This window comes from Portunus trituberculatus, chromosome 14 (assembly GCF_017591435.1).
Source record: "Portunus trituberculatus isolate SZX2019 chromosome 14, ASM1759143v1, whole genome shotgun sequence".
NCBI lineage: Eukaryota > Metazoa > Arthropoda > Malacostraca > Decapoda > Portunidae > Portunus > Portunus trituberculatus.
In genome coordinates, this window is record NC_059268.1 from 4,136,175 (window position 1) to 4,148,978 (window position 12,804).

Consider the following 12,804-nt stretch of genomic DNA (forward strand, 5'->3'; position numbering starts at 1 on the left):
TTTCATCAACTCCCCTCCTCTAACTAACTGTCTTCAGCCTCTTTCTCACCACCGAAATGTTGCATCTCTTTCTATCTTTTATTGCTATTTTCATGTTAACTGTTCTACTGATCTTGCTAACTGCATGCCTCCCCCTCCTCCTGCAGCCTCGCTGCACAAGGCTTTCTTCTTCCTCTCATCCCTATTCTGTCCAACTCTCTAACGCAAGAGTTAACCAGTACTCTCAATCATTCATCCCTTTCACTGGTAAACTCTGTAACTCTCTCCCTGCATCTGTATTTCCAAATTCCTACGACTTGTCTTCTAAGGGGGAGGTATCGAGGCATTTGCTCCCCAATTTCAGCTGACGCTTTTCAACTTTTTAGAGAGCCAGCACTCATGTGGGCCTTTTTTTTTTATCTTTTCTTTTGCCAGTCCTCTTCCCTATGAGAAAAAAAAAAAAAAAAAAAAAAAAAAAAAAAAATCAACCAGCACCTCTATATACATTTAGAGATTATGCCTATAGAAGTTCCATGTCACCTCCGTGCGTATGCGCACCGGGAACGACCAGCCCAGCTAGCCAGCTCTACCTCAGATCCTTTCTGCCAAAATTGACAGAAACACAGGGGAGGAAGGAAGGGATCCTCTTACTATGTAATTACATATGGGTAAGTATATTCACAAAAAAAGTTTTTACTTTAAAGAACTATTTTGTTGTTACATATACTAATTACCCATATGTAATTATATATGCCAGATTCCTAAGTATAGGTGGTAGGGTGTAACAGAACCCCGAAGATGGAAGGTATGATCTCCAAAATCGCCAAAACCCCGAAAACGGAAAAACAATGTACCCATAAATCTTGTTGCTGACAACAAGGAATGAAACTAAGCCAACATTAGTGAACAACCCTCAGTGCTGAAACTATCGGCCCAAGGGAAAAAGTATCTAAATACCTGTGAGTAACATCCCTTAGGTAAAAGGAGGCAAATGTGGTCATACTCTTCCACATACCAGCCTTGAGGACCAAGTCCAGATTCTTAACTTTTCTAAAGAGAACACTGGTTGCAATAGCCCGAACCTCATGTGTGTTCACTTTCAGAAGGTGTGACTCCTCCTCTGAGACACTCACACAGGCCCTCTGAATCACCTGACAAATCCACTTAGCCCTTAAAGTATGGGGGGTTGATTTACTTTCTGTCTGTTACAGCAGGGAAAAATCACACCAGTCAAAAATGCTAAACACATTTCTTTGTGTTATTCTGAGTACAACGATGTAGTTTTTAACATGTTATAACCTCTGAGAGCAAAGTTATTGCTTATAAAAAAATTCATGTCAGAACCCGCCACTAAGCAGCCTTGCGTGAAAAACCTCACGCTCGGAAGAGACGCTGGACAGTCGCCACGCGTGAAGATGGAGCTTCTCTGGAGAACCATGGAAGAGGGGGCGGTGAGGTTGTCGAAGGAGAGACTGTCACATGGGAAGAACCCGGGGACTGTCCACGAGCAGGTCAAGCAACAGGAAAAACCAGTCTCCCTGAGGCCAAAGAGGAGCCACTAGTGTCATACGCACAGCCTGAGAATCGCGAATCCTCACCAGAACACGGCGGATCAGAGCGAACAGAGGAAAGGCATACAGATCCAGACCGTCCCACGGAAAAGAGAACGCATCCTGTCGCCAGGTTCCCTGATCTGTAAGAACCATCTGAACCGACACACTCCCGACTGAGAACATCTGCAATTACATTGCGGTGTCCTGGAACGAAAACAGGACACAGAGAGATGGAACGGCTCTTGCACCACAGGAGAACTGTCCCTGCTAAGGCTGACAGAGGTTTGGAACAAGTGCCCCCTGACTTCCTGAGATAGGCGACCACTGTCGAGTTGTCAGACATCACAGACACCACCAATCTTGACAAGGCCTGCTGAAAACTCTAGAGAGCCCAAAAGACTGCCCAGTCCAGACTCCTGAAGCCAGAGAATCTCCCAGGTGAGCTCCCCACCTGAGCTAGGAAGCATCTGAGAACAAGGTTTGTTCTGGATTCGGAACCAACCACCAAGAAAGGTCTTGCAAACACTGACGACTTGAAGCCACCCGCCACCAATCTGGGTCGAAAGCAGCCCTCCAATGCCTCTTTAGGCACCACTGCAGAACCCGCATCCGCAGGAGCCCACCTGGCACTAACCATGCTAGGGAAGCAAGATGTCCCAGCAAAGACCTCCAGAGGGACACTGGTGGAGCCTTGGCTAGCAGAAGGTGTTAAGACACTGCCAGAAATCGGTTGACCTGATCTGAAAATGGAAAGACTCAGGCTCTGACAATGTCAAGAACCATACCCAAAAACTGCTTCCTCTGGCTGGGAGACAGATTGGATTTGGCCCAGTTGACCTGAATCCCCACCCGAGAACACAGAAGCAGAAGAGACCGGGCATTGTCGAGGCATGAAGCCCAAGAAGGACCAGAAATCAGCCAATCGTCCAGATAGCGACACAGGGGTATGCCGAGGCGATGGGCCCAAGCCGACATGGGAGCCATCACCTTGGTAAAGATATGAGGAGCCGTGGCAAGGCCGAAGCACAGAGTCCAAAACTGGTAAACTCTGCCCTGCCAGATGAACCGCATGTACTTGCGTGACCGAGGGTGGACAGGAACCTGATAGTAAGCGTCCCGCAGGTCCAAGGACACCATGCACTCGCCCTCGGCCATTGACTCCAGCACTGACGAAACTGTCTCCATGCGGAAGTGGGTCACCACCAGGAAACAATTTCAGACTGAAAGGTTGCAAATCGGCCTCCAGCCCCCAGTGGACTTGGGCACAAGGAAGACACGAGAACAGAATCTGGCCTGAGGGTCTACCACCGGTTCTATAGCGCCCTTTATCAGCATCTCGGAAACCGCGGCCTCCAGAGCCGAATGACGGTCTGAGCCCTTCCTGTACGCCGGAAACTCCACAGGCGTGCTCAAGAGGGGAGGATGCTTGAGGAAGGGAAGAATGTAACCATGCCGAAGGGTCTTGACCACCTACTCACGGGCCCCGATGTTCTCCCACTCTTGCCAGTGCTGCTGCAGACAAGCCACAACTAGCAGCGGCACCTCTGCAGCGTCCCTAGCGAGAGCTCCAACGGCCCATAGATCAGCCACAGAAGATTCCTCGAGAGCGAAAGGAACCGCTCACCTTAGGAGCAGGAGAAGGCAGAACCAAAGGAGGCGCAACCGGTGCAAGGCACCGGGAACCAACAGCACGACCAGCTTTAGCCCTGACGCCCCAAGCTGTGGAAGCCAGGCCATGAGCAATCTGGGAAACGAGTGACCGTTGTGAGGATTCAAGCTCCCTCTGCTCCACTACTGCAAGAGTCTAACCATCAAAAAGGTGGGAGCCAATGGGGGAAGACATCAACTGCTGTCTCTCCCGATCACTGTAAGTATTAAGGAGGTTTCTCACCACAGCCTGTCTGCGTAACATCATCATTCTCAAACGGAGCAGGGCTGCATAATTTCTAAATTTGCCCTGGCAAGAGCTCCCAGGCAGTCCAAATCCCTCTGGAAAGGCCAGCAAGGGGCCCCAGAACCTGATCTGTCCAGGAAGTGATATCAACCAGACTACTCAAAATATCCTCTAATTGAGTAGCCATACGCCAGGGAAGACTCACAGACAGATCTCTATTCTCCACCAAATGAAGCAGCTCATCATTGAGAGGAGGAGCCCCACAGGAATCTCCTTCTGGAGTGTACCACCTCACTGCTGTTGAAGCCCATCTCCTGGGCAAGGCAAACTTGGCTGAAGCAGGATTAGAGATCCCCAGGGAACAGCCCAGCTGTTCCCTGCGAACCTCCAGAGCCAGAAGAGAACGAGGCAGCACCAAGGGAGTGGGGCGAGGCTGTGAAGTCCCAGAGGTGCGCTTGACCCCAATCTGAAGAGTGGAAGCAAGAGAAGAGGGCATGGGGAGACCCAAGGACTCTCTCACTGAGGTATTAAGCTCACAAAAGGAGGCCGCACCTTCCTCATCCAGAATGCCAGCCTTCCCCGAGGGAACGTCATCAAAAACCTGATCCACCTCCTCAGAAAACGAAGGCCAGCCCGTGGCAGCAGCCTAACTAACTTTTTTTTTTTTTTTTTTTTTTTTTTTTTTACATTACAAGGGCACTGGCCAAGGGAAAACAAAGTGTTGGAAAAAAATCCGCTGGTTGCCAGGCCCTGTTAAGAGGAAAGTAGGAGAAAGAGAAAACAAAAAATCTAAAAGGAGGGTCCAGTTAACGTAAGAGGTGTCTTGACACTCCTCTTTTGAAAGAGTTTAAGTCATAGGCAGGTGGAAATACAGACACAGGTAGAGAGTTCCAGAGTTTACCAGTGTAGGGAATGAAGGAGTGAAGATACTGGTTAACTCTTGCATTAGGAAGATGGACAGAATAGGGATGAGAAGAAGTAGAGAGTCTTGTGCAGCAAGGCCGCAGGAGGGGGGAAGGCATGCAGTTAGCAAGTTCAGAAGAGCAGACAGCATGAAAACAGCGGTAGAAGACAGATAAAGATGCAACATTGTGGCGGTGACTTAAAGAATCAAGACAGTCAGTTAGAGGGTACATGCCCGCATCAACTGGACAGGGTCGAACCTGCAAGGGCATTGACCCCTGCAGCCTAATCAACATGAGGCAGGCCCATGGAAGACACGCCCGCCGAGCCAGTAAAATTGCCATCACCCGGCAACCCACCATGGAGTGGTGTTGCATTAAGTCTCATTTCTCTGCCACCAACAAGGCCCAAGGAGGAGACTGGCCCGGTGGGAGCTGGCTCCCCACAAACCCCGAGGCCTTACCAGAGAGAGGAACAGCGCGTAGACTCAATCCACCGACCCCAGGACTGGCCACGGAAGAAACCATTCAATCCGGGAGTGGGGCTGCACGCACGCTCATTCCACCAAGACCTGAAAACTCCCTGGAAGCACCTGACACAGCAGGAGTTTGTGCCACACTCAAACTCACACCCCCAAAGCCAGAAAAGTCCGCGGAAGAGCCTGAAACAGCGGGGGACTGGACCCCCCTCACTCCCAGAGCCAAACTAGGGAGAGGGGCCGCACATACGCTAACTCCACCAAGCCCCAAAAATTCGTTGGAAGGGCCAGGAACAGTGGGAGAAGGCATGCCACTCGCGACCAGCAGCGGAGCAGAGCGCGGGGCCGCACGCAAACTCACTCCCCTGACCGTCAACTCCGGGGCAGAGCTTGGAACAGAGGGAGCCTGCCCCCCACTCACTCCCAGAGCCAAACCAGGGAGAGGGGACACACTGAGACTTGCTCGACTATTACCAGCAGCTGCCACCGAAGGGCCTGAACCGGAGGAAGACCAGGGTCCTGCTACACCTGGCACCAACCTGGGGGCCAGACGCACACTTGCTTCGCCGGCCACAAACCCTGAAAACGCGGAACTGGAGGCAAGGGGCAACAAAACCGCTGTCAACTGGCCAATAGAAGCCATCATAGTAGCCAGATCAGCCTCTATAGCGACAAACCTGCTGGCCCAAGGGGCCTCAGAAGCCGGCTCCTGCCGGTGAGAACGCTTCTCACTAGAACCACCAGATGACTTGGCCTGCTTCTTCTCCTTAGCAAAACGCTTCTCAGCATCCTTCACATACGCTTGGAACTGGAGAAGGGAGAGGTGGGAACACTCACTACACTGGTCTTCGACCAAACACATGGCGGGCCGACAAGACACACAGCAGGAATGCGGTTCTAAAGCCTTGCCCAGCAACCACCTCTTGCATCTAACACAACTCTTAGCGCCCATGGCAACTCAGGGAGAAGTAGAAATGGAAGCGACAAAGAAGCGGGCACAAAAAAAAAAAAAATAAATAAATAAATAAAAAAAAATAATTAAAAAAAAAAAAAAAAAAAAAAAAGGCAGGAAGAAGCGAGAAGAGGCACAGGTGAACACTGTGCCGAGCACAAAAAGGATCTGAGGTAGGGTTGGCCAGCTGGGCTGGTGGTTCCCAGCGCGCATGTGCACAGAGGTGATGTGGAACTTCTATAGGCATGATCTCTATATACATATATAGAGGTGCTGGTTGATTTTCTGTGCTGAGTGTGGGAAATAATGGCATATAGGCATATGTAATTACATATGGGTAATTAGTATATGTAGCAACAATATACCTTTAGTTAGTTCCATGAGAGACATAGGTCTGTCTGGATTTCTCATGGAGTCTTCTTCCATGTTGCTAATCCCTACAGGTGCTACATTAGGGTTGAGGTCCTCTCCTGTCTCCTGATTAACATCTTTCATTGACAGAGAAGTCTTCTGTCCAGTGAATGACAGCACCTTCACCTGTGTGGGATGAAATCAATATCACATCAATACTTCTTTTCAGTAACATAAATCAATATTCAAACTCATAGTAACATAAAATATTTATGTTAAAGATGAGCCTATACTGACTTCTATTTGAATACATTTTACCATATTATTTTTATCCTGGATAAAATACAAGTCATAATTTACAAGACTTATGATGGGATTGCATCTTTTACACTGTTAACACCTGAGACACTGTAGCTATGAATGCTCAAGAACATAATATTATGGAGCCATCTTTTGTTCACTACTTTATCATATTTACAGTGGTCAAAATACTCAACACACACACATTTTCCTCATTTATATTAACGACATGCCAGAAGGAGTGAACAGCTACATAAATTTGTTTGCGGATGATATGAAACTGTGCAGAGTTATAAAGCAAAAAGAGGATTGTGAAATACTGCAAGAAGACCTAAATAAGATCTGGGAATGGAGTAAGAAGTGGGAAATGGAATTCAATGTGAACAAAAGCCATGTCATGGAAATGGGAAAGAGTGAAAGACAACCTGTGGGAATCTATAAGATGGGAGATGGAGTAGAACTGGAGAAAGTAAAAAAGGAAAAGGACTTAGGAGTGACGATGGAAGAAAACAATCAACCAGTAAGCCATATTGATAAAATTTTTAGAGAAACATATAATTTGCTGAGGAATATTGGAGTAGCATTTCACTACATGGACAAAGAAATGATGAAGAAATTGATAAATACTATAATAAGACACAGATTGGAATATGCAGAAGTAGTGTGGACCCCTCATAAAAAGAAACATAAGGAAATTGGAGAGGCTACAAAAAATGGCTACAAGAATGGTCCCAGAACTTGAAGGGATGACATATGAGGAGAGACTAAAGGCTATGGATCTACCAACCTTGGAACAAAGAAGGGAGAGAGGAGACCTGATACAAGTCTATAAATTGATCAACGGAATGGACCAAGTGGATAATGAGAAACTGATCCTGAGAGAAGAATATGACATCCGAAGCACAAGATCACATAATAAAAAGCTGAGAAAGGGAAGATGTCTGAGAGATATTAAAAAATATAGTTTCCCGCAGAGATGTATTAAGACGTGGAACAGTTTAGATGAAGAAGTAGTGTCTGCAACGAGTGTGCACACTTTTAAAGTAAGATTGGATAAGTGTAGATATGGAGACGGGGCGACACGAGCATAAAGCCCAGGCCCTGTAAAACTACAACTATAGTCCTGCTCGTCTAAAAATGTGGATTGGGTGCGGCTTGTTGGGGAATTCCCGCTGTACAGTGGTGCCGCATGTCTCATAGCCAGCGATGCAGCAGTTCTAATATTAGTAAAACTTTAGCAAATAGGGTCAGCAAATATACATACGCATTTAACCTTAGTATTACAACGTATGAGAGAACAGTAAACTTATTATTGATAATATATTCATAAGTCTGGCAAGAAACGTGGCATACATATTTTACAATGTTGCTAAAAAAAATAATATACTTATAAAGAGGTTTCCTTGCAGTTTGGGATGGGTAAATAGTTCCATAGGTAAATACACACACACACACACACACACACACACACACACACACACACACACACAGAAAAATCAGAAATACTGTATGTTAAGATGCATATTAACAAAAAGGAGTTAACAATCATTGGAACATATGTGCCACCAAAAACAAACTCATGGACTAACCAAGAATATAGAGACATGATAGATGACACAATAAGGAGTCTTACAAGAATCATTAAGGAAAGGAGAAAAGTGATATTGATAGGAGATTTCAACTGTAAGGAGGTAGACTGGGAAAATTATGAAAGTGGTATGGGGGAAGATGCCTGGGGAGACAGATTCCTGAACATAATGATAGATAATTTGATGGTCCAAAGAGTAAAGGAAAACACAAGATTCAGAGGAAACGATGAGCCGGCAAGATTAGACCTAGTTTTTACAAGGGATATACCAATTAACGATGATATAAGATACAAGTGCCCATTGGGAAAGAGTGACCATGTAATATTAGAGATGGATATAGAAGAAGGAAAGGAAGATAGAGATGAATCATACAAAGGAGACCGATTAAATTACAGAAAGGCTGATATTGAGAATCTCAAGAACTATTTTAAAACGTAAACTGGGAGGAGATGGAAAACTCATTAACGGTTCAAGAGAAATATAACTTATTTTTGGAAATATACAAAACTGGGGTCAGGAATATGTTCCAAATATAGACCTAAAGAAGAAGGAAAGAAAGATTGGTTTAATGCAAGATGTGCTAGGGCAAAGGAGAAACGAGATGGAGCATGGAAAAGGTGGAGAAGAAACAGAAATCCAGAAAATAAGGAAAACTTCAAAACAGCAAGAAATGAATATGCTAAGGTGAGAAAGGAAGAAGAAAAGAACTATGAAAAGGACATTGTCGAAAAATGTAAGGAACAACCAAAATTGTTCTACAGATTCATAAATGGAAAAATAAGACAAAAAGAAACAATAGAAAGGTTAAAAGGAGAGAACGGAATGGTGGAAGACCCAAAAGTATGGCAGAACTGTTAAATAGTAAATTTCATGAGGTCTTTACTAAGGAATCCAAATTTGAAAGACCACAGGGTAATAGAGAGACTGTCTATATGAAAGAGATTAAAGTAACCAAGCTTGAAATAAAAAGTTGATGACGGAATTGGATGAGGAAAAGGCAATGGGACCGGATGAAGTCTCAGGCAGAATACTGAAAGAATGTAGGGAAGAACTAGCAAGTCCAATATACAACATCATAAAATGCTCAATAGAAAATGGAACAGTGCCAGTGGAGTGGAAAAGAGCTGAGGTGGTTCCCATATATAAGAGCGGAAGGAAGGAAGAACCTTTAAATTACAGGCCGGTATCACTAACTAGTGTAATATGCAAGATGTGTGAAAAAGTAATAAAGAAGCAATGGATCGAGTTTCTTGAAGACAACAAAATATTATCAAATAGCCAATTTGGTTTTAGAAAAGGTCGGTCATGTGTGACAAATTTATTGAGTTTCTACTCTAGAATAGTTGATAAAGTACAAGAGAGAGAGGATGGATTGACTGTATTTATTTAGATCTAAAAAGGCTTTTGATAAAGTGCCACATGAAAGATTACTATGGAAGTTAGAGGAGAAGGGTGGCTTAAAAGGAAGCACATTGAGATGGATGAAGAATTACTTAAGGGGAGAGAAATAAGGACGATAGTTAAAGATATGAAGTCCAAGTGGAGAACAGTAGACAGCGGAGTGCCACAGGGGTCAGTATTGGCACCAATACTTTTCTCGTATATATAAATGACATGCCAGAGGAGTGAACAGCTACATAAATCTGTTTGCGGACGATGCGAAACTGTGCAGAGTCATTAAACAAAAGAGGATTGTGAAATACTACAGGAAGACTTAAACAAGATCTGGAAATGGAGCAAAAATGGGAGATGGAATTCAATGTGGACAAAAGCCATGTCATGGAAATGGGAAAAAGTGAAAGACGACCAGTGGGAATCTATAAGATGGGAGATGGAGTAGAACTAGAAAAAGTAAAAAGGAAAAGGACTTGGGAGTGACAATGGAAGAAAATAATCAACCGGTTAGCCATATTGATAGAATTTTCAGAGAGACGTATAATTTGCTAAGGAATATTGGAGTAGCATTTCACTATATGGACAAGGAAATGATGAAGAAATTGATAAGTACTAAAATAAGACCTAGATTGGAATATGCAGGAGTTGTGTGGACTCCCCATAAAAGAAACACATAAGAAAATTAGAGAGACTACAAAAATGGCTACAAGAATGGTTCCAGAATTTAAAGGGATGGCATATGAGGAGAGACTAAAGGCAATGGATCTACCAACCTTGGAGCAGAGAAGAGAGAGGGGATCTGATACAAGTTTATAAATTGATTAACGGAATGGATGAAGTGGATAATGAGAAACTGATCCTGAGAGAAGAATATGACTTTAGAAGCACAAGATCGCATAGTAAGAAACTAAGGAAGGGACGATGTCTGAGAGATGTTAAAAATTTAGTTTCCATAAAGATGTGTTGAGACTTGGAACAGTTTGAGTGAGGAAGTGGTATCAGCAAAGAGTGTACATAGTTTTAAAGAAAAATTGGATAAGTGTAGATATGGAGACAGGACCACACGAGCATAAAGCCCAGGCCCTGTAAAACTACAACTAGGTAAATACAACTAGGTAAATACACACACACACACACACACACACACACACACACACACACACACACACACACACACACACACACACACACACACACACACACATGTGTAGTGGTCAACAGACATAATTGAGAGGCCCCGGGTTCAAGTCCCGGGGGCGATGAAGCAAATGGGCAAGCATCTAAATGTGTAGACCCTGTTCATCTAGCAGTAAATAGGTATGGGATGTAGCTCGAGGGGTTGTGGCCTCGCTTTCCCGGTGTGTGGAGTGTGTTATGGTCTCAGTCCTACCCGATGATCGGTCTATGAGCTCTGAGCTTGCTCCATAATGGGGAAGACTGGCTGGGTGACAAGCTGACAACCGTGGTGAATTACACACACACACACACACACACACACACACACACACACACACACACACACACACACACACACACTCCGAGCTCCATGGAGAGCGGACGTGTTGAAGAGCGGCATCTAACTAACACTCCACACGCTAAGCAATGTGCTTGAGTGAGAATAGTTATTGCTATTGAGGCGACCAGAGCGAGTGAGAGTGTACAGAGTGAACGAGCCTGGTGGCATGTACGAGTGATCGAGGTGTGAGAACCTCCACACTCCAAACGACAGAGCGGGAACCACACAAAGGCCAGCCATAGCAGCCAACGCATCCAACCACACACACGTAGCTACCAGGCCTGGAGTGACCACACATGCTCCCAGGAAGAGTAACAAAAATGGATAGACCGGTGAAATAAATTACCAAATTCAAAATATGTTGATGAGGCCCAGGGAGCAAAGCCGAAAGTAGCCAGTCAAAGCATGAGTCCAGCTTCAACAGGGGCAACATTGCAAGGTAGATTGGTAATGTTGGAGAAGAGATTTGAGGAGTTAGTGAAGGAATTAAAAGTTCAGAGGAGTGAGGAGGAGCAGGATAGAGAATTCCGCAAGACTTTGAAGGAAAGAGTTAAGAGACTGGAGGAAAATGAAAAACGATTGGTGGATGAGAATGCGCACTTGAGAGTGGAGGTTGTAAAATACAAGAGACGGTTGGAGGAGAAAATGGATAGAGTAGTAAAGGAGAAAGATGACTTTAAGGAAATGATTAGTGAGCAGAATGAAAGGCTTGAAAGGGAATGGGAACTGAAGAAAACACAATGGACTGAGTCGAGGGAAGCAGAGATGGTTGGATTAAAAGAAATAATTAAAGATCAGTTGAAGGAAGACAAAAAAGAAAGGTCCAAGGAACTGGTTAATGTAATGAAGAATAAGGAAACATTGATAAGGGAAATAGCAGAAAAGAAGAAGAGTGTGTTAATATTTGGGATGAAAGAACAAAATATAACATATAAGCCTAAGAGAATTAAGGAAGAATTAAAACGGTAAGAGATCTGTTCAAAATCTAAATGATGATGAAAAAAGACCTACAAGAAGAAGTGGAAGAGATCCATAGACTGGGTCCGTATAAGGAGGGAGTGAGCAGACCGATTAAAGTAGTACTGAAGTCACAACAATCTGCGGAGGATATCCTATATAGAACATCAAAGTTAAGAGATAGAAGGTTGTAGAGGTGTTTGTGAGAAAGAATAGAAATGAGGAAGAGAGGAGAAGATATAAGGAATTGGTGGAAGAGGCGAGAAGGAAAAATGATGAGCGGTCTGAGGAGGAAAGAGAAAGGTTTTTTGGAGAGTTATAGGAGAGAGTGTCAGAAAGTGGTATGTGGAAAGAAGGAATACGGAGGAACCCTAGAGGAGCAGTGGGTGGACCGTAATGTATACTAATATAGATGGGATACTGTCAAGTAGATTGGAATTGCAAGACTATATGATAGTGGAGAAGCTTGATATAGTGTGTTTGACTGAGACAAAATTGCATGGAAAAACAAAGATAAATTTGGATAATAAATATAATATATGGAGAAAGGATAGAGAGTAAAGGTGGAGGAGGAGTTATGATTATGACGAAGAAAGAAAGAAATGTGGATAAGGTTTGGTATGGGAAGAACAATGCAGAAGTGATAAGCATAAGGATAAAAAGTGATGGAAAAGAATTAATAATCATGGTGACCTATGTACCTCCTAAAACAAATTCTTGGACATTAATGGAATACGACAATATGATCAAGGATACTTTACAGTTTGGAAAGTGTATTATCTGGAAAAAGAAAGGTGATACTAGTAGGAGATTTTAATTGTAAGGAGGTGGATTGGGAAAATCTAGTAAGTGGTGTTGGAGAGGAAGCATGGGGAGAGAGATTTCTTAATCTAATGATGGAAAATATGATGGAACAGAGGGTGAAGGAAAATACTAG

General features: G+C 44.2%; 1 protein-coding gene across 1 annotated transcript in view; it reads right to left on the minus strand.

Annotated features, from left to right (window-relative positions):
* LOC123503532 (ATP-dependent RNA helicase DHX8-like) overlaps positions 1-12,804 on the minus strand; it is a 258,222-nt gene that overhangs the window by 129,976 nt on the left and 115,442 nt on the right. Inside the window, exon 5 of the mRNA XM_045253371.1 lies at positions 6,125-6,296. Within this exon, the coding sequence (XP_045109306.1) occupies positions 6,125-6,296 (172 nt within the window). The remainder of the gene's footprint in view (positions 1-6,124; positions 6,297-12,804) is intronic.